The following is a 23,371-nucleotide window of genomic DNA, read 5'->3' on the forward strand; positions in this document are numbered from 1 at the left end:
TCAATTATTTCGGTACCCTGCTCTAAACTTTTTGACTTTTCTATTAAGATTTTCGATCAGGTAACAGATGTAGTCTGTGAAGCAATGACCTAGATCCTGTGTGAAGTTACAAATAAGTGAATGCCAAACCCTTACAGAGTGTTTGAATTAATGGAGACTTAATGACATGGTGAGGAGAAGAGCTGTAGCAGAGAATATGTAGGGCAGCCGAGGTGCGCTGCTTACAGGAGGGAGGAGAGTCTTCTGTGAGCCAGACCAGCAGGGTGGAGTTGGAGAGACCCGCAGGGCTTGCAAGGTGTGGTCTAAACTGTGAATGTTTTCTTGCCTGAAGTAAAAGACGTATTTGTTGGTTAATGAATAATTATGTTAGCATTTGGAGAGAGAAGATACTTCAAACTTGATATTGATTTCCAACAAGATTAAAAATACGATATGTATAACATTGAGATATAGATTTAATTTGTATTCTTTTCATAAGAGGGAACTGGGAATGTCCATTTGGTGAGGGTACTTAAGTCTTAAAAGTATGCTTATTTAAAGACAAATATGTGATAACATTTTAAAATAAATGTTGGTATGTTTAGTAATATAAAGTTACCTTTGGCTTAAGTAAGCTAGGCAGAACAAATAAAATGTGTAAGGAACTTAGAATAGAAAGTACTTGGGGATAGTGTTGCCAGATTTAGCAAATGAAAATACTGGATGCCCAGTTAAATTTGAATTTCAGATAAGTAATCATTTAGTTTTAATATAAGTGTGTCCCAAATACTGGGATGTACTTAATAGTTATTTATCTGAAAATAAATAAATACTTATTTATCTTATTAAAATACTTATTTATCTGAAATTCAAATTTAACTCAGTATCATGTATCTGGCAATCCTATTTGAGGATGAAGAACTTCAGTAATTTATACCAAGAAGGAAGTTAACTAGTCCTAAAACTAGATGTGGTGATGTTTAATTCTGAGTGAATAACTGACTGTTGTAATGGTTTTGAATAGTCTTAAACCATTCCATTTTGGGCAGGGCCTAACCAGCCATTTGCAGACAGACAGATAAAATGTTATTATAGTTGTGTTGACTTAACTTTGAACTTTGTAATGTTGTGTCTTGATTAATCAAGGTAGCAGGAAGGAGAGGAGATCTCAGATCATTTCCAGTAAGAGTAAAAACAAACTAAAATGAACAATAAGTGGATTTCATGTTCACATAAATACATTTATAGTTAATCACTAGATTGCTGTAATGCAGGTATGGTTAGAAGCAGTTAGATTTTGGAGATTTTGGATATGGCCTGAAGGTATTCCATATCTTGGTTAATGGTATTGCTGCCTAAGGCAAAACCTGCAATCATATTGTACTTCTCCATTTCCCCCAATTGTACTGTGGAGCGTGCTTCAAATGTTTGTTCTCGTCATTGCCTCTGCTTATTTCAGCCTTTCTATAATCCTGTCTGTGCCCTCCTTTGTCCAGTCTTCCTTAGTAAATCTTCCCACCACCAGAAATTCTATAGTTCTTTTTAAAATGTGGAACTTACTACTTTATTTATTTGTTTAAATATCCTTAATGAGATCTCAATCATTTTCAGTTTAGGATAAAAATTATGGTCTTCAGGCCAAAGTGTAGTGAAGGGGGATGGGGAAAAGGGGATGGGAAAGAGAGGGCCACCTATCCCTTTTGGGTGTGATCAGGATCATCTGGGAGCTTTCTAAAATGATTTGTATGGTTGTGTGTCATTGTTGCTGGTGAAAGTGGCCTTATCACTTAGCTTATACTAGGGCAGAAAGAAAGTTGCAGCGTAGTATCACAGAATGGCTCCTTTGGCCCTTTTACGAGTTGATCTACTGTCTAGAATTTCTGTCCTCATGATTTGTCTCTTTCTACATTCATCTTTTGCTCTGAACTTCTCATATCTCAAACTAGCCATGTTATACTCTATAAGTCCTCAAGTTTCCCATACTATTCTGCTTATCCATTATATTACTTTTTGTAAGGTGCTCTCTGTAAAGGAAAGCCCTTTAACCCCATTGTGTATTTAATGTATTTACTGCTTTCTTTCTAGACTACTTAATGATCCCTTACCCTCCTCTTTCCCCTGGAAGTCTTCTGTGGTGTGCTAGTTAGGAAAGGTTGATTATGTTTCAGGAACAACCTCCAAATCTCAATGGTTTAAAACCAGAAGGCTTTCTTTTTCACTCATACTATATGTCTACATGGGTCGTCTGGGTGCTCTGTTCCGTGGTATCATTACTGTGGGACTCAAGCTGACACAGCACTATCGTTGAACACTGGCTCCTTAAAAAGCTTTGATTGAAGGTGACACTGGCCACTCTGCTTACATTTCCTTGGCTGAAGCGAGTCACATGTTCATACCTGACCTCAAGAGGTCAGGGAAGTGCAGTCCTATTACGTGCCTGAGAGAGTAACCAAAAATATTTCATGGAGAGCAGCAATTAGTGCATATGATGTCTCTAGCCTGATAAATCTCTCTACTTCATATTTCTGTGATAATTTGTAAACCTCTGTATCTCACTAAATTGAAATTATAATAAATGTTGTAGTAATTCAGAATTTGATGCATTTGGTGATTGGCTCTAGACCTCTGAAATTCCTAGACAACTGGCTGGGCAAACTAACTGTAGCCATTTCATTAACCTCACAATAATGAAATTCTTATTTTGTAAGTTTATATCAGTGGTTTTCAACCTTGATATAAATAACTTGGTTATTTATATCCTTGATTTAGAATAACTTGGGGAGCTAAATAAGAAAAGATTCCTGAGCCTCAATCCATAGCAATTAAATCAGAATCTCTGAGGGTAGGCCCAGGTATCAGAATTTTTAAAGCTCTCCTTGTAATTCTGAGCTATAAATACAGTTAAGAACCTCTGGCTTACATTCACTGCTTATTTGCTTTCTGAGGAGGCTCTTTGAAATAGGGCCTTGCTTTTATTATATTCCCAAGACTTACTCTCTTTCCTTTTATTTTGCCACTAAAATAATAAACTACACCGGGTTACAATCAAGTATTAATTTTTATGTATACTGTGTATTTTCTGTCTCCTATGTTACATTTTAAGGACTAGGACCACATCTAGCATCATATACCCAGTGCATGTCATAGTATCTGCCACCCAGTTTCCCAGTCTTTTTTCTCTTCCTTTTTTTCGGATATTCATGCCCACATTCACCCATTTTTTTGGATTCCCTCTCTTCTGTATGTTGCTTTCTTTTTCTTGTATTGTTTCTTTGTCTTTCTCTTCTTTCATTAGATGAGGTAAAATAACATTTGAGAAATAAAGCAAAATGTAATTATATTTGAAAAATGTAAAGCAAGATACACACAAACAGAAAGGTTATTTGTATTCTGTGTTAACACCTCCAGGGCCCAGCTTTTATGGCTGCTTAGTGGCTCTAACAGCTGATCACTGTAGCATCCACTTAACCTTCAGCTCCTTTGATCAGTGATCCAGCTAATCCCCCAGTCTTGAACTCCGTGTCTTCTTATCCATTGGTGTCCATTGCTTGGATGTCAGATAATCAGCTGTTTATAATATTATTTATTAAAGGAATATTTTGTTCTGAGAACTGTATATTAAAGAGAAATAATCTGGCTTTAAGACTATGAGTCAGATGTAACATTTATACAAATTCTGTAAACTGAAAAGATGCTCTATATCATAATAGTGAAATCTTGAGTCCTTAAGACTTAATATTTTGTGTGGAAAATATATCATCTTATCCTTCAAATATTGTCTTATAACTGCGTATTTATTTTAGGCATGTCAGGGAACTCCAAAATGATTTATATTCTTAAGTGCTGAATATTTTTCATAAAGCCAAAAGTATGGATAAGGAAGAGCATGTCTCCTTTAAAGATGACCCTACTTATTTGAAAAGTCACATCCTCAGAAAAACAACCACTGAAATTTAAACAGTATTCACTCATGTTTGACTAATTAGAAATCCATGCTTTAGTTAGCCCATTTTATTGTTTAAAAAGCTTTGAGTGGTAATGTGTTTTATGTCTCTGTGCCTTTCAATGTGTCGTTTTTATCTTCCCAGAATGCCTTTATCCCCCTGCTGCTTTTCTTACTTGGAAAAGGTCTATATATTCCTTAATTCTTAGCATAAAGGAAGATTTTATCAAATAGATTGCTATCGCTTATGTGTTTGTTCCCTATTTATGCATCTATTTTGGTACTTATTCTATATTGCAGGTATGGTTCTTCTCTTTCTTCCCTGCCCTCTACTTTGTAAACCTTTTTAGGGCGAGGACTTTCCTACTTGTGTGTAGCTAGTACATAGTACGTGGGCTGTCAAGTCTAGTTGTTGAGTGAATAAATAAAAACGTAGATTCTTTGTATGTCTCTCTGTGTGTAACATTTCATACATGGCTTTGCATAGTATAATTTAGAAGATGGTCTAGTTAATGAATTATGAATTATGGGTGCTTCCCAAAATAACCACTTAATTTATTTTTTATTTATTTTTACATGTTTTGTAATTTAAATACATAAATAGTACCATAGCTGAACAGTATTTTCAAAAAGGCCACTGGCACTATAAGAACTCTAGAGCCAGTTGCAGTCTTTTGTGAAACAATTCTGATACCTCAGTGTTCTCTTATGAGACATTCACATTCTGCTTGATTCTGGGCCCCTCTTTCCAGTTTTAAAAGACAGTATGTTTTTGCCAATCTTAAATGTTTATATTTTCTGGTTTCTGAACTTTGAAGTGGTCTCCATGAATGATGCTGCCTTTTTGTATGTGTGTCAGGTGGTGAGGGGTTGGTGGAGACAGAGTATCACTCTGTTGCCCAGGCTAGAGTGCAGCAGCACAGTTTTGGCTCACTGCAGCCTCCACCTCCCAGGCTCAAATGATCCTCCCACCTTAGCCCTCCAAGTGGCTAGAACTACAGATTTGAGCCACCACACCTGGCTAATATTTGTAGTTTTTTGTAGAGACTGGGTTTCGTCATGTTGCCCAGGCTGCTGAATGATGCTTTTTTATAACAAAGGTAGTTGAGCATTGTGCTTGGTCCTTTCTCATTGCAATGGAGCATAGTGATTGTTACCCAAAGTGGGAGACAGCCATTTCCTATTCTGATGAGACAGATTTCATAGATCTCTAAAGTGATTGGTGCTCATGGTATATTTCACACACACATAGACACTTTTTGTTTTTAGTTTTTGTGGGTTGATAGTGGGTATATTTATTTATGGAGTATACACACACGTTTTTTAAATAGGTGAGAATTGTTTCAAAGTGAGTACCAAGGGTGGTCTTAAAGGGAAAGAAATATCAGTTAGGCATTGTGCACTGGGCTGACAGCCCCTATGTTACTTTGATGGGGTCTCTTATAACCAGATAATGGTGTCATTTACCCCTCTCCCCTGCTAGTACATTGCTTCACCCACTGCCTGTTTCTTGCTGCAGTTTTTATATTCTCAAAATACTGGCTGCAGGGCCACCAAACTTAGGTGTGCTATATTAGAGGAACTCAGTAGGCCTAGGAAAAGAAACTTTTCAGAGAGGCAGGAACCGAATTTGTTAAAATAATTAGAAAATCTGAGAGCAGGTGGGTGAGGTAGGAAAGGGATATAGAGTATGGTATAGGAATATAGTATACTTCTCATTGTTTGACATCCTTGAACCATTATATTTCCCATTGTTTTCTTGTCTCTTGCTAATCAGATTTTTAATAAAGAACTATGTCATTGGTTAAAGTTACTCAAGAACCTAGGTATATTTCAGCAGTGGATGAAATTATGTCTCTGTTGTTATGTTGGCAATTATTTATTTATTTATGTATTATACAAGGTACATAGTGTTAGGTATGTTTTCTAATGTTTAATTCTTACTCTGATATTCTGAGTTTTTACTAAAGTCAGTACTTTCAGGATTACTCAGATGAAAGATGCAGTATATGTATGTTTTTATTTGTAATATTTGTAATATTATATAATTGCATTTTATTTTAAATTTCTATAATCCTTAAAATATATGGAGATATTAGTATTTATAAATGTAGCATTTCAAAAGCAATGCATCATTATTTTGACATTTCCATTCTTACTTTCTTTCCTTCTTTTTGTCTTTCTTTTTTTCTTTTAAAGAATTAATGCACCATCTGGAAACCTCTGAGATCATGCCATAAAAGGAATTTGGGCTTTTTTTGGCAACCAGTCATCAGGCTATGCTGTGATTATGCACCTTATCAGAATAATAAAACATAATTAGAAAGGTGTATTAACTCGTTTATGTTTTAAAACACTTTTATATTGAGGATTCTTGTATAGACATTATGGGAATAAAAAATTACTACTTCTCTATCCCAAGGTTAAGATGATTAATGGGACAGTTGTTGGATCCGCAAACAGAAATGTAAATGGAAACCCTATGTGATTAAATTGTTCTGAGCTATTTCTAAACACTATCTCCTCTATCTTCTTTTCAGTGTTAAAATAGGCAAATACAATTAGTTTATATGTTTTTCTGAGGGGAGATTGCAGTATTACATTGCAATTAACTTGCTCTGTTCTTCTCTTCTGAATAATATAGTCATTGGAACTGTCAGCCAAAGAATCTTTTTTTTGGAACATTTTTTTTTTTTAACTCTAAAAAGTAACAAGTTTTTTAAATTAATTGAAAGCAAACAGCTGAAATCATGCATTGAAAGGGTTAAGTCGACATGAAAGAATTCATTTCCACTTTAATGACCTAGCCTTGCTGGGTTAGGACGATGGGGAACATGCTTCTGACTTGTACTCCTATTGCCAATTAACACCTCCTATAACAGGTTGCCTTAGCTAGTCATTGAAGCTCATGCAGTAGAAATAGTTTACATGCAGCTTGTTTTTCACACTAGTTGTTTAATACTCACAAAATTAAAGTATTAAAAGGTTGTTTCTTACCTTGCTGGGTAAGAGATAAACAATACAATGGTAGTTATTTGTATGTGTTTGAATTCACTTGTGTTGTTTTTTTTTTTAAAGAATTTTTAATTGAGGAAACAATGTAGTGGTTTCATCAAAATTTTTGATTTTATGACAAAATTTGTTGAGGGTTATATTAGGTACCATAAAATTAAGAATTATTTTCCATCAACTCAATAAATTATATGTTTAGGTTTTGTTTTAAAACATATAATCACCTTCATTTGTTCCTAAAGCCTATTTTCTTTTTTGTTATAAAGCATATATTTTAACAGACTTTTAAAAATAATTTTAAAACACAGGACTAAATATGTACTTTTAAATAGCCATTATAAAAATAAGCCATATGTAATATTTAAATATTCAAACTCCTGGTTTTTTTTGTTTTATTTTTACAAATTTTTGAAATGTTTAATGTGATTTCCCGAGATAAATTTATATTTTTAGATATTTTTGGAATGTTGCAGTTCAGTGATGCTATTTATTTTACATTTCTTTTAAGTGACACTTTAGTTCATGTTTAATCAGCAGGTATTTTAATAACATAATACAATTGGCTAAATAATTGATACCAGTTCACACTAAGAGAAAGGTGGAGTAATAGAACTAATAGTGTTAACAAATTTGTTAAAAGGCCTGAGTAGGTAACACTTTGAGGCGTTAGTTTTTATGCTGTTATAATGGCAAATGCCTTTTTTTTTTTTTTTTTTTTTTTTTAAGCACTTAGTCAACAAGGGCTACCCATGTAAAAGTCACAGGTTTTTATACTAGATCAGAGTTTAGTCTTCCAAATGGAAAAAAAAAATCCACCTCATGCCTCAGTTAATTTAACCACATTTAAAATTTGTAAACCTGGATGATAATATCTGTCTTCCTAAATGTGGCAGATCAAAACTCATTGTACTGAGGTTTATTTGCCTTTGCGGAATTAGTAACAGGTTTTATATCACTGGTTGCTTAGATTTTCATGAATGAATAAAGGCTGATTACACTGCTTGTGCTCAGCTCTTTACCCTACAGTTCTGTTAGATCACTGACTTACAGTTTTAGTCTATTTAAAGGTGTGAATTTTCCCCCTTTTTATAACAAACTTATTTTCAAGAGTCAGAATTACTTAAGTGATTTCAAAGTTGCTTATAGGAATTTAGTATTGAGGATTTATATAGCAAAAGTAATTATTTCAATTCCTTATTTTTACAAGGGAGATGTGCATTTTAGTTTCATATTTTTTACAGAAGTATGTAACTATAAATCATATTCCAAGTTTCAAGTGGTAACATTCATTTAAGTTTTAGCAGCAGACTGTGAAGTTGCAGAATGTTCAGATGTTTCTTATTTACTTTTCTATTGTCAGTGATGTGTGTGCTTATTTTATAGTGGCATTGTGTGAAAGACAGACTATTTATATAGCTTAAGTACCTCTTTAGTTATACTGGTGCCTTGGTTTATTCTAATAGTTATTATTAAGTGACCTTGAAGTTTAAGTTACATCACATTCAATCTCCAATAAATGACTTCTGTTCTTTTTTTTTTAAATGGTGGTGAAATAGTTGTTATAAGGTCAACAAAGTTAACTTGAATAGTTCACATACTACATAAGCTGATAATTTTAGAACTATGCTCTTGATTAAGCACCAGAAAAAAGACTTTTTTTTCCATTACTGTTTTTTATAGTAGTAGCAGCCTAAGCCAATTTTAAAAATTCAAAAAGTATTTGGAGGCCAGGTTTTCATTTGGTTTATATCATTATATAATTTTTTTAACCTCACTTTACCTAGCATTTCACTGACTTTCTTAAACATAATAATTTCTCAATAAATAAAAGATGATTGAAGGATTGATACTCTGTAAATTTATTCTGGTCTTTTTTAGTCCTATAAGTAAGACATGTATAATTTGTCCTCATGTGATCACTTAGTCCATTTTAGTTGAATGTAAATATAAACTAACAATGCAATAGTTACAACTTAAGTCTAACTTGAGAAAACATGTTAACAGTTTCTACTTGTGAAATCTTTACTTTTTCATTGAAGTCTAGGATTGGAAATATGAGACATAAGCGTTGGGGTAGAGGGACTTGGAAACTTACTTGTGGGTGAGGGATAAAAACCATGCGCTGTCTCCTTTCCACTAGGTAGCTCCTCCCAATCCTGAAACTTTGTGTCTCTGCCCGTTACAACCTCATTAACCTGACCACTCCTACTCGACATTTCCCCTCACTGAAACTCTTGACTCATACGTTTTTCCCCTTAAGTTTTTTCATATTTAAAACAGAGTCTGGCCAGGCACAGTGGTTTATGCCTGTAATCCCAACACTTTCGGAGGCTGAGGCAGGCAGATCATGAGATCAGGAGTTTGAGACCAGTCTGGCCAACATGGTGAGACCCCATGTCTACTAAAGATACCAAAAATTAGCCAGGCTTGGTGGCACGTGCCTGTAATCCCAGCTACTTGGGAGGATGAGGCAGAAGAGTCACTTGAATCCGGGAGGCAGAGGTTGCAGTGAGCCAAAATTGTGCCATTGCACTCCAGCCTGGGCGAGAGGGTGAGACTCTGTCTCAAAAAAAAAAAAAAAAAAAAAAAATAGAGCCATACCTCAATATCTATATTTGCTCAGGGCATAGCCATCTAGCACATGAAGTATCTTGAAAATCCTTCATATTTGAGACTTCTGTTTCTACAAGGAATTAGTGTCTTATTTTTGTTGTTTATTCAGTTCTTTTTCTGAAGACAGGGCCTTGTTGTGTTGCCCAGGCTGGAATGTGCAGTGACACAATCACAGCTCGCTACAGCCCCAACCTCGTGACCTGAAGTAATCTTTCCACCTTAACCTTCTGAGTAGCTGGGAATACAGGCACACACCACCATGCCTGGCTAATCTTTAAAAAAAATTTTGTGGAGATGCTGTCTTACTATGTTTCCCAGGGTGGTCTTCAGCTGCTGGGCTCAAGTGATCCTCCAGCCTTGGCCTCCCAAAGTGCTGGGATTGTAGGTGTGAGCTACTGCGCCCAGCCCTATTCTAATATACAACAAATTTTGGGATTATAGGTGTAAGCCACCGTGCCTGGCCCTACTCAGTTCTTTAAAATACATTAATACTAAGAATATAATTTTATATTCTTATATATATGCATCCATAATTTAATTCTTTGGACTGGTAATATATTTGAGAACTGTGCTTGCCTGCTTTTTATTTTTCTATCATTTGTATGCCGTGACTTTTAAAAAGTCTCAAATGCTTTGTGTGACTTAAATTTCCCATAGCTTTTAATAAAAAGTTATTTTTTTAGGGCAAAGACTTTTTTTTAATTGGACTTGGAAAAAGGCATATTAATTTTTATATTAGTATCTATACAGTGTATAGTACATTTTGCTCTCTATAGCCCACTGTGCCCATCTAGACTTCAGGAAATATGGGGAGACACTGAAGTGTTCCCTGTTCTCAGTGAGCATACTAACTACTTTTGAATAGGAAGGACATCTCAAGTTTTCTTTCCATTTTCTTTAATAGGAAATGGCTCCAGGAGGCAGAAACTTCTAAAATTATAAACAATGAAAGTGAACTAAGCTCCCAGAATAAAAGTAGGTTGGGGCATCTGAAAATGGGATGGCATACTCTACTGGAAAGTATATTACTAGTGTCAGAAGTTGCATTTTAGCTCTGATTATAATACTTTTAAGCCTTGTGGTATATGTTGATGCATATTTTGACTACCTCACAAGCTTCTCGAAGCTTTTGTTGAACCACGCAGTTTGTGGCAGCACAAGTATTATTTGTAGTTTGGGATTGGTATCTATCACACATTTGAAAAAAAAAAAAAAAAAGGTGTGTTTTTCCAGAGCCTGAAAAATTCCAGATTTTCTCTGATAGGACTATGTGGCTCATGGAATGATTTAGAAAACTTAAGGTTAAACAAAGATAAACAGCTTTTATTACACCCTGTAACATATATATATGTGTGTGTGTGTGTATATATATGTGTGTGTGTGTGTATATATATATATATATATATTTTTTTTTTTTTTTTTTGAGACAAGGCCTCACTGTGTCCCAGACTGGAGTGCAGTGGTGAGATCATGGCTCACTGCAGCCTTGACCTGGGCTCAAGTGATCCTCCACCTCAGCCTCCCAAGTAGCTGGGACTACAGGCATGTGTCACTGTGCCTGGCTGAGCCTTTCATATTGTTTTTTGTTTTTTGTTTTTTTCACCCACTCTGTCACCAAGGCTGGAGTGCAGTGGCATGATTTTGGCTCACTACAACCTCTGCCTCCTGTGTTCAAGCGATTCTCCTGCCTCAACCTCTGAGTGGCTGGGATTACAGGCACCTGCCACCATGCCTGGCTAATTTTTGTATTTTCAGTAGAGGTGGGGTTTCACCATGTTGGCCAGGCTGGTTTCGAACTCCTGACCTCAGGTGATCCGCTCGCCTTAGCCTCCCAAAGTGCTGGGATTACAAGCGTGAGCTACTGTGCCCAGCCCTATTCTAATATACAACAAATTTTGGGGGTTAGGGTGGATGCACAGTATATTCCAAACTTACTTGCCTAGGAGTGAACTCTTTGGATGTTATTTTCTTGCCACTCATTTCTCAAAAATGAATATTTAAAAAATCTCTGCCCACACTGCAGAATAACAAATAATTGATGAAACTTGGTGATATATTGAATATAAGGACTGAAGGAGAAAGTCAACAAAAATTTTGCCTAGATTCATAGTTTGAGACTCAATGTATTAATTAGAATAAGTTGGCAAGTTAGTTTGTAGAGAAACATGGTTGAGTTTGAATTTTGAAGGCCTTGAATTTGAGATTTCTCCCTTGGGAAAGAATGTGATCATAGTAAATTAGGAAGGAACCTTTAAAAATCATGTAATTTTTTTTTTTTTTTTGAGATGGAGTCTCTCTCTGTCACCAGGCTGTAGTGCAGTGGCACGATCTCAGCTCACTGCAACCTCTGCCTCCTGGGTTCAAGTGATTCTCGTGCCTCAACCTCCCAAGTAGGTGGGGTTACAGGCATGTACCACCACACCCAGCTAATTTTTGTATTTTTAGTAGAGACAGGGTTTCACCATGTTGGCCAGGATAGTCTCGATCTCCTGACCTCATGATCTGCGCCCCCCTCGGCCTCCCAAAAAAATCATCTGATTTAATCAGTCATTGAATGTGTAAGCTTTTTCTGTAATACTTTTACCAATTTGAACACCTGTGTTTGATTAACTCCAAATATATGGGTAGCTTATTAACTTAAACTCTTCTTTAGATAGTTTGGACCAATACAAAATTTGTGTGTGTGGGGGGGGGGGGCGGGGTTTTTTTTTTGACACGGAGTCTTGCTCTGTTGCCCAGGCTGGAGTGCAGTGGCGCGATCTCAGCTAACTGCAAGCTCCGCCTCCCAGGTTCCTGCCATTCTCCTGCCTCAGCCTCCCGAGTAGCTAGGACTACAGGTGCCTGCCACCACGCCCGGCTAATTTTTTTGTATTTGTAGTAGAGACGAGGTTTCACCGTGTTAGCCAGGATGGTCTCCATCTCCTGACTTTGTGATCCGCCCGCCTTGGCCTCCCAAAGTGCTGGGATTACAGGTGTGAGCCACCATGCCTGGCCCAAAATTTTTCTTAAATTGAACCCAAATTCACTGTCCTATAGCTTCTTCCAATTAGCTCATAGTTCTGCATAAAATGTAGTCTGAATCAGTAGTTCACACACTTTAGCATCATAATCACCTGGAGGGCTTTTTAAAAACCCACATGTCTGGGCTCTGCCTCCAGAGTTTCTGATTCAGTAAGAATGTGCATTGCTAACCAGTTCACAGGCGATGCTGACTGTGAAGGGTTCAGAGACTACACTTTGAGAACTGTTAGTCTAAACTTTGTCTATCTGACAGCTTTTCAGATTTTAAAGAGAGGTGTTTTGTACCTTGGGTCTTCTGTTTCCCAGACTTTATCAAGTTCTTTTGAACATTTCCTAGATATCATGCATGATTTGAAGTCACATTCCTGTCCTGGGTAGCTCAGATTTTGAGAGTGAAGAACTCTCTGAAGTGGAATCTCTAAAGAGCCAAGACTTGCCCAAAAAAAGCTGTATCCTTCAGTGCCTAAAATACTTTGCATGTGTAAACATAAGCCTAGCTGGTTGTTGCATGGGTTAATCTGTAATTTACCTCTTGTTTTTGTAGCCTCCAAGAAAGGAGAGAAATCTGCCTCCATGTGAATGTACTTGGTAGCCAGGCTCCTTTCTCTTAGCTTTTTTTTTTTTTTCCTCCCTAGGTTTGTTGAGGTATAATTGACAAAATTATATGATCTTAAGGTATACAATGTGGTGATTTGATATACATGTATTTAATGATGTGATTATCACAATCAAGTTAGTTTACATGTGTCACTTCATTCGATCCTCTGAATTTATTCATCTTATAATGAAGTTTGTACCCTTCAACCCACATCTCCCTTTTCCCCACACCCCTGGCTAATGGTAACCACCATTCTACTCTCAGTTTCTATGAGTTCAACTTTTTTAGATTGCACGTATACATGAAGTATGTGTTTTTCTCGGTCTTGCTTATTTCATTTAGCACAATGCTTTTGAGGTTCACCCATGTTGTCACAAATGGCAGGGTTTTCTTTTATGGTTGAATAATATTCCATTTGTGTGTGTATGTGTGTATATGTGTTTGTGTGTGTGTGTGTGTGTGTGTGTGTGTGTGTGCATCACAGGTTCTTTATCAATTCGTCCATTGACAGACACTTAGATTGTTTCCACATCCTGGCTATTCTGAGTAATGCTGCAGTGAGCAAGAGACTGCAGATATCTTTGTATGGTGTTGATTTCATTTCCTTTGGGTATCCAAAAGAGGAATTGCTGGTCATATGGTAGTTCTGCTTTAATTTTTTGGTGAACTTCCATACTGTTTCCATCATGGCCATCTCCACTTATGTTCCCACCAACAGTGTATGAGGTTCTCTTTTGTCTATAACATCACCTTTTTCAAGTTAGAGGAGGGTTCCTTCAGGATTGTAAATTAAAATATTCAGTGTAGGAGTAGGTTAGAGTTCTTTTAACTTAAGGTTATATTACTGGTTAAAATGGCTAGAGTCATCAGATATCTCAGAGAAGGAGACTTTCAACAATATTCTTTAATTATAGGTTAAGTTCCTAGGTTTATTTGCCTTATTAAAAGAACTATCATGAACACTCTGGTTTCTGCAAACATCTCTGCTTATTTACTTAAATAATGTCTAGGAGTGAAAAAGTAGGTCAAAAAGTTCGTGCAGTTGAAAGGCTCTCGATATACCTTGCCCAGTTGCTTTTCTGATAGACTATCCCATTTTACATTCCCATCAACAATGCTGATAGTGTTTCTTTTATTATACCTTTTCTAAAATTGGGCTTTGTAAAGCTTGTTTGGTAGACAAACAAACCCCCACAATATCTTAATGTGTTAATTGGCACTTCTTTAATTAAAGAAGATCAACTAGGGAGCTTGAACATTTTTCATATTTCTCCCCTCCCCTCCCCCGCCTCCCCTTCCCCTCCACTCCCTCAGAGTCTCACTCTGTCACCCAGGCTGGAGTGCAGTGGTGTGATCTCAGCTCACTGCAACCTCTGCCTCCTGGGTTCAAGCGATTCTCCTGCCTCACGCTCCTGAGTAGTTGGGATTACAAGTACATGCCACCATGCCTGGCTAATTTTTTGTATTTTTAGTAGAGACAGGGTTCCACCATGTTAGCCAGGATGGTCTCCATCTCCTGACCTCATGATCCACCCGCCTTGGCCTCCCAAAATGCTAGGATTATAGGCATGAGCCACGGCGCCTGGCCTTCATATTTATTTCATCACGTTTTCTGATGTAATTAGTCTCTTTATTATTCTTTGCCCATGTTTCCATTATGGTTTTAGTATTTTTAATTTGCTTGTGTACTGACTTTTAGTCATAAATGGGAAAACTATTTTTTCAGGGTGTTTTGTTTTAAATTCTTTAAGTATTTAGAAATTTAGATTATGTTGGCAATTTTATGTTCCTTTATTTGTTCAGTTGGGTTTGTACCTAAAATGTGCTTCTTCACCCAGATCAAATAGACATTCACCAATATTTTTGGCATAGCATTTGTTACACTTTAATTTTTTAAAAAAACATGTAACTCTTTAATCCATCTGGGTGGTGGTATAACATGATATAGGGAAGGAAATTTAGTTTTAAATGCTTCCAGTACTAAGAAAAAATGAAAAATTAAAATAGAATATGTTCAATTCTATGGTGATAACTTTGAAATCTAAATGAAATGAAGCTTTCTGCAACACTATAATAGTTCATCTGGCCTCAAGATATAGATAACCTGAATTTATCAATACAACTGAAAAGGTTATAACACTTAGCCACAGAACAGCCTCAAAGCCAAATGTTTTAATAATGAACACTTCCAAAATTGAAAAACATGGATAGATTTTTTATTCACATACATTTTATTGGAACATAGAAAATGGAAAACTTTGTAATTGGGAAACTTGTAAATTTTTCAGTTTGTTTTGTAACTAATATAATGATATCAAAACCTGGCAATTTTCACACACAAAAAATGCCAGAGCAATCTCACTTATGAGAAAAAAAAAATCAATGAACAAATAGTAAAGAAAACATGAACAATTAATCTAGCAGTACAAAGATGATTTAATAGTGGGAAATATTAATGTAATACACCACTGAAGAAAGGTAAGGTGAATGAACTGGTAGCCATTGTGGCTTCTTTTAAACAAAAAATGTTGGTATCTCATTGACAAATTTTGCTCAGTCTTTTTGTTTTAATTGTTACTTGTAAGCAGCATACACATGAATTTCCATTTTAAACCCATTATGAGAGGCTTTTATCTTTTAACAAGGGACTTTAATCCATTTATATGTTTTCATAACCAATATATTTGATCTTACCTTATGTTGCTTGGTATTTTTGTTTTTCTTCTTTCTTGATTTCCTTCTGTTGTTTTACTGTCAGTATTGTGTTTGGTTTTTCTTCCCCAGTGACTTACTAATGTGTACATAGCTTTTTAATTTTAGTTTAAAAATTTTTTCGAGACAGGGTCTCACTCAGTTGCCCAGGCTGGAGTGCAGTGGTCAACTATGGCTCACTGCAGCCTCAGCCTTTTGGGTTTTAGCCATCCTCCCACTCAGTCTCCTGAGTAGCTGGGATTACATGCTTTTTAATTTTTACAGTGGTTAAAGTTGTTCAAAAAACTAATTTATGTTTCTAGAATAATAAAAGTCAACACTTACATCTGTATTTTCTCCTATTATATAAGATAGGGCATATTGTGTACTTCATTTCTCCCTCCTGCCTGTATAGTTACCTGGATAATGGGGAGTTTGGATCCTGATTACATTATTTGTATCTGTATCTTTTTAACTGCATTCACTGGTTGTAACAGATTTCTTTATATGATGACTCTTCCATTTTTTAGCCTTTAATTTTTATTTGAGGAATGGGATGCTCAAGTGGATCTTTTATTCAAGAAGCTCTTTCAGGGAAGATACATGAAATCCTATTTTCTGAGCCCTTATATATTTAGTAATATATTTGTGGGCCTTTGGATGTTTTTAAAAAATTGAATATAAAATTCTTACTTTCAGTTTTTTACCTAAAACTTTGAAGATTTGCTTCATTGTTTTCTGCCATCTAATGTTGCAAATAAATCCAAAGTCAACCTGTGTTGCATTTTTTTCCCAGCAGGCTGTTTGGTTTCTCTACTCATATGGTTTTAGACATTTTACTTAAAGTAATTGAGATTTAGCTAAGATTTTTCAAGATACAGTTTTTCTTTCATTGCTTATTGCCTCACATATGACGGTCCCAAAAGTGAACTTTTGTTTTTTTAATTCAAGAAAGTTTTCTTCAGCTTTGCCTTTGCTTGTTGTTTCTGTTTATTTTATCCTTAGAAACAACTGTTTTTTTTAGCTTAGAGTTCTTGTCTGTCCTGTAATTCAGGTGTCCCCATATGAGTCTGTGACCATAGAAACCGGGCCACACAGAAAGAGGTGAGCGGCAGGCAAGTGAGCATTACTGCCTGAGCTCCACCTCCCATCAGATTAGTGGCGGCTTTAGATTCTCATAGAAGCACAAACCCTATTTTGAACACCCATGTGAGGGATCTAGGTTGCATGCTCCATCTATAATGCCGGATGATCTGAGGTGGAACAGTTTCATTTCAAAACCGTCCTTCCCAACCCAAAACTCGAAAAGTGGTCTTCCATGAAACCAGTCCCTGCACCAAAAGGTTGGGGACTGCTGCCCTAATTTTATTGTATTTCTAAAAGTTTTCATCTCTAACTTTTTACTGTACATTTTGGGACATCTAGACATTTATATTGTATATAACTGAATTAAATTTGTTATAATGCTTTTACCCTTGTTTCTCTTAGTGTGATTTTAATTCATAATTATTTTTCATCTTTTTATGTTGTTCTGTCCTTCAGCTTTCCGTTTCAAAGATAAGGAACTTCTATTTTACTGATGTCAAATAGTTTTCTAAAATTTTGTTCACGATTCCTATATTTAGGTGACTTTTCTTTTTGAATCACCAGAATACTGTCCCCCAGGAGTGTTTGCCAAAAGATAATGTAGTTAGATGGTCCACAGCTCCACATTTTTCTCATCTTGGGAGCTAATTGGGTCATCTTTGATCTGTAGCTGTGAAACGGGAAAAGTTCCCTTGTCCCCTTCACAGGGCATTCAATTGGGATGTGGCTCGCTTCTTCAGTGCACCACTGCTCACACCTCTAGGGGAGCATACAGACAGGCAGGCTGTGGGGCTCTGACCCCCAGCAGTGTCTAGGATTGAATATTTACAGCTGAAGCCCCAGTGGGTGTGTGTTACAGGGTGCTCTTTTAGTTTAGCCATCCATAGGTGGCTTGTGTTAGACAGCTCAATTAGACCCCCTGCCTTACTGCAAGGACAGAGGCCTTTCGGTATCTGGGAATTCTTGCCTTGGTGTACTGGAAGAATCCGATCACATGTGGGCTTGGAGAATGAATGCAAGGTTTTACTGAGCGGAAGTAGCGCTCAGCAGATGGGGGAGCCAGAGGGAGGTGGTTTTCACCTGGAGTCAACCCGCTGTCCTCTGACTGCCTTGGCCAACTCTGCTTCATTCTGCTGGTTGATGGCCTGCTTGCATGCTGGTTTGCTCCTACCCGGTGGTTTCTCTCCACATCCAGCCATCCGTGTGTTCCTCTGCTGATGTGCTCCTCTCTCATGTTCAGCCACCGGTGTCTTCTGCTGATGTGTTCTGTTCCTCTCAACGTCCAGCCACTTGTGTCTTTGACTGCTTGGGTCTTGGAGTTTTAATAGACACAGGATGGGGGAGTGGCAGGCCAGGGTGGTCTTGGAAATGCAACATTTGGGCAGGAAAACAAAAATGCCTGTCTTCACCTAGGTCCATGGGTGCAAGCCTGGTGGTGGTGCCCTAGCTAGGGGCCACACCCTCCTCTACCCAGCCCTGCCCTGGCTCCCCTCCCCCCATATCAGCTGTTCATGTTCTTACGTACTTCTCTGAGCTTAGTTTTGAGTCTTTAATGGGGTTTTCTTCTGTTGCCTGGTTTTTGCTATTCTGAACAGGTGAGCATGTAGGAAAACAACAGCCTTAGTCACTGCTAGCCAAGGTCTTTAGTATCTGTCCCATTGACAGTGTATTATATGCGATTTCTCTCTCTCTCTGGCATCATTTCACTGCTACCAACCTTTATCTAGTTCTTGCCAACAGTAGTGAAAGGGGCAGCAGTAAGTATCACTGGCTGCTGTTTTAAAAACAGCACTCATGGCTGGGTGCAGTGGCTCACGCCTGTAATGCTCGCACTTTGGGAGACTAAGGTGGGTGGATTGCCTGAGCTCAGGAGTTCAAGACCAGCCTGGGCAACACGGTGAAACCCCGTCCCTACTAAAATACAAAAGATTTGCTGGGCATGGCGACGTGCCCCTTGTAATCCCAGCGCCTCAGGAGGCTGAGACAGGAGAGATGCTGGAACCCCGGAGGCGGTAGTTGCAGTGAGCCGAGATTGCGCCATTGCACTCCAGCCTGGGCGACAGAGCGAGACTCTGTCTAAAAAAAACAAAAATAAAACAGCACTCATACAATAAACAGCTGCATAGTCTTCTCTTAGTACATGGCTTTCTTGTTTACTATGTTTCTGAATCAGAAGAAAATCCATTGTGAGTTAGTATGTTTCTGAATTAGAAGAAAGGCCACTGACATATGGCTTGCTTCCTGTCTCTCAAAGTAACTAGCTGGTATTTCTCTTTTCTGTTCCATTGGCTTGCAGTAGCACCTTAATTTATTCATTCATTCTTTCAATCAGTACTTAAGTTCTTACTACGGCCGAGGTACTTTTCTAGGTACTGGTTATATATATAATATTAAACGAAATAGTGTTTCTTCCTTCTTTGGTGGCAGAAATAGTTTCTGGATTCTGTCAGTAACGCATTTTGGTGATGGTGTGATGTTTTATTTCCCTTTTTTTCTAAAAAAAAAAAATATTTTCGGGCAAGTTGAGAAAGGCTGTATTAAAGCTACAGTCAAGATACCAGTTTAACTTCTTTCTCCATATGCAATGTATAAGGTTGCTCTGGATCTAGGAATAATTTTATGAATACAGTGTTCGTTAACCTATTTTTCTAGTTTTATTTTATTTTAAATTGGCAAATAATTATATATATTGGTAGGGGTAATGTTTTGATAAATATGTATGTTGTGGAATGATCACATAAGGCTAACATATCCATCACCTCAATATTTATCATTTCTTTGTGCTGAGAACATTTGAAGTCATCTTTTAACTATTTTGAAATATACATTATTATTAACTATAGTCACCAGGCTATGCAGTAGATCACAAGAATCAATTCCTTCTGTTTAACTGAAATCTTACTATTATCCTAACCTTTTAAGGCTACTACTACTTCCCCTAAACCTCTCATCACAACTAATTTATTGTTGTCCTCACCTTTTCGTTAATCTTTCTTAACTTTCTAAGTGAAATGAGTAAAATTATTATACCACTAAAATTAGGTTTGTATGATGACTTCAGCAAGATGCTTTGGCCTGATATTACTTTACTTTAGCAGAGATTTCATTCTGAAGGAGATCTTAGCTATTTGAAAAATAAGCAATAAAACTGCATTAGGTGATAATAGATTAAGAATTTGGTCAGTTTCCAACTTTATTGCCTGGCATTTATGATGAAAATTAAATTTGAGGGACTTGATTTTTTCCACCACTTTGAACAGAAGTAAATAAAAAAACAAAATTATTTTATTTAGAGAAAACTCATTCTAGAACCTTTTATACTTAAAGCTTCCAGTAAATATTATGAACTTTTGAAACAATATAAAGTAGTAGAATTTAACACACACACACACACACACAAAAGCACGAGGTACACATAGACCTATAAGTATGGAATGTAAAGCGATTGTTTACTTTCAGTATGTAAAAGTGTAAATGGGAGAGAGAACATAGCTTACAATTTGGATAAGGTAACATGTTGTTTACCTAATTTGTAATAGGGTTACTGTCACGGAAAGGGAACTTTAAGCAAAACAGGACCTGGCAATTATGTCATATCTCCTTTTAATTTCCTAGATTGTTCAATATTAAAAAACAAGAAGCTTTCTATGTGCACTAATTGTGGGGCAGAATCACATTTATAAGACTGTAGGCCTCTTGAGGGTAAGAACTATATGTCAGTTACCTTGTGCAGCTGAATGTTATAGTCAAGAGAAGTTTGCTTCCTTTCAGGAAGAAGATAGAATCCTTAGAGGAGAAACATAGTGTCTTCCTTAGCCTGTAATAAGATTGGTAGTATTACTTGTTTTAAAGATAGTGGTTAGGATTTTGGAAGTATTTTCACGTCAGCTATACCTGTCTCAACTGGTTTGTTCACACCTGGGGCAATTGTGTTAAATTTGTTGTTGTATAGGGGGAGGGGAACAGCTTCATTAGGTGACGTGCAGAGGATGTTGTTCACAGCTCTTTCACCCAGGGATTAGAAGTCTTCTTTCCCCTTCTCCTCCACTGTAGCGATGAATTTGCAGAGGAATCCCATAGCCTTAATCTATTAATACATGCTGTCTTTAGCTGAAAATCAAGAAGCTCAGAGAATTTGCTGTTTGATGTTGATGCTTTAGTTAATTGTGCTAGTCCAACAGCATTTCACATATACACACTGTGGTAACAAACGTGGCTGATTGGTAAATTATAGCCATTTTGTAGCCAAGGTAGATTGGCATTGCCGAAAGACTTAAACTTTGTGTCCATTAGACCCTTGGCTTAGTATTAAGTTTTACCTGTTTTCTACAGGTTTGATATTTGCAAATGTGTTTTGATTGTGTCGTAGCCAAATAAAAGGGTACTTGACATGTTTTTCAAAACTATTTAAAAAATATCAAGTTTATACCACGTGTAACTTGAATTTTAAACTCATAAATTCTCTGTGTGTGTTTGTAATAATTGATGTATTTGTTTCTAGGGGCCACCTACAGATGCTCCTGCAGTGGACACAGCAGAACAAGTCTATATCTCTTCCCTGGCACTGTTAAAAGTAAGTAGTGAATGTAGTTACTTGCTTTAGAGAACTCTTTTGCTTTCATTTGGAGTATTTGCTTTGGAGTATTTGTCACCTTAATCCTCTCAGACATAAATAAGCTATTGTTTTAGCTACATTTATAAAAAGAGTTTTTTATTTTCGCTGAAACAAAATTTGGTTTTTGTTTTATAAAGAGGAACCAGAGACCTTAACGAACTTTGCTTGTATCCCCATCTCTTCCTTTCTACAGATGTTAAAACATGGCCGTGCTGGAGTTCCAATGGAAGTTATGGGTTTGATGCTTGGAGAATTTGTTGATGATTATACCGTCAGAGTGATTGATGTGTTTGCTATGCCACAGTCAGGAACAGTGAGTACTTTTATGGTTGCCTGCTGCAAGTAAATGTGTTTCTTTTCATTTTTCTTTTCCTATGCAAACTAACTCATCATATTACATTTTCTCTTTCCAATAGGAAAAATTAATCGTAAGCTTGATAGAAATTTTAGATTGTATTGAATGAAATCATTAATCTTTAAAACACAGCATAACTTCTTATAGGTCTACAAACTGAATGATGCTAATGCTAAATTTATTTTCTCATGCCTTCAGCTTAAACTGGTAAAATACTGGATTTAAAAGTTACTTACCCTATAATAGCAGAGTGTTAGTTTCATTTCAAACCAAGTTTTCAAAAGATTTGAGATTCTCTTATTTAGATTTTCAACTCACATGCACTAGTTCTTATGTCTTGTTCCCATTGTTTTGAAATATGTCATTTAAAAAATGTTCTATATGGTGATGAATGACTTTTAAGCTTTTTTTATTTAAAATGTTAAGTTAAAAAACAAACAAACACACACAAAAAACAATAGCAAACCTGAGTATTTTTGCCCAGGCATGGTATTTTGTTTATATGCACCGTACTCCATACAAATTACCTGTATAGAATACATTATTCTTTCTAGAGATTTTTGTTTTGTTTTGCCTTTTTGTTTGATGAAGTTGTGTTGATAGATGTGCATTTTGACTGAAAGAAAATAGCAAAAAACAATAACCATTCCATCTACCTTCCAAAAACATAATACATATATCCTTCTCACCTGTTTGTTTAGAAAAATATGCATGCATTTTTCCAAGGGATATTTCTTCTTTGCTAGGCAATATTTCTCTTACTGAGCCTTGTAAAAGAAGGATTAAAGAAATTGTGTTATAAAGCTGTTTGTTCTGTTCGAGGCTCTGTAAGTTTACTTTGATAAGGTAGATGCTAGAGAACAAATTACAATTTCAAGTACTGTAATATATATAGTATGTATATTAAAAATAAGCATTTAAAATAGAATATTTGCTACAGAATGCAATATATTTATAAATGTAAGGTTTTCTCTAAATAGATGAATTTGTTGAGGGAAACTAATTTGGATCTACTGATTTTATCCATCTCGATATCCATTATATTTATTTTATACATTTGGAAATAGAGAAACACTCTACATGTTAACTAAAGGTTTAGATTTAAATCTTAGACTATTTATTACGTGTCTCTATCTTTTTATATTTGGCTACATGAAATACATAAAACTGACATATATGTTATGGGTACTTATGTAGATATCCATTATAATACATTGTTCTTAGGCTTTAATATCATTACTTCCATGTAAATGCTTGTTTGACAATGTAAAATAAAAGATTTTGATCCCTATATTCACTCTAATTCTATTTCCTAGTGTCATAGAATTAGAAAGTTTTCCTTCTGACCCCAGAGTCAGTAAACTTTTTCTATAAAGACATATGTCTCTGTTGCATATTCTTCTTCTTTTTTTTTAAGACAGTCCTTTTAAAGTATATATATGAAAAGAAAGAAAAAAC

At 36.2% G+C, this 23,371-nt stretch overlaps 1 protein-coding gene across 2 annotated transcripts in view; it reads left to right on the forward strand.

Annotated features, from left to right (window-relative positions):
• PSMD14 (proteasome 26S subunit, non-ATPase 14) overlaps positions 1 to 23,371 on the forward strand; it is a 109,499-nt gene that overhangs the window by 42,273 nt on the left and 43,855 nt on the right. For both annotated transcript variants that reach the window (NM_001261490.1, XM_015110171.3), the window contains 2 exons: positions 21,445 to 21,516; positions 21,752 to 21,871. In NM_001261490.1, coding sequence (NP_001248419.1) covers positions 21,445 to 21,516; positions 21,752 to 21,871 — 192 coding nt within the window. The remainder of the gene's footprint in view (positions 1 to 21,444; positions 21,517 to 21,751; positions 21,872 to 23,371) is intronic.

This window comes from Macaca mulatta, chromosome 12 (assembly GCF_049350105.2).
Source record: "Macaca mulatta isolate MMU2019108-1 chromosome 12, T2T-MMU8v2.0, whole genome shotgun sequence".
Classification (NCBI taxonomy): domain Eukaryota; kingdom Metazoa; phylum Chordata; class Mammalia; order Primates; family Cercopithecidae; genus Macaca; species Macaca mulatta.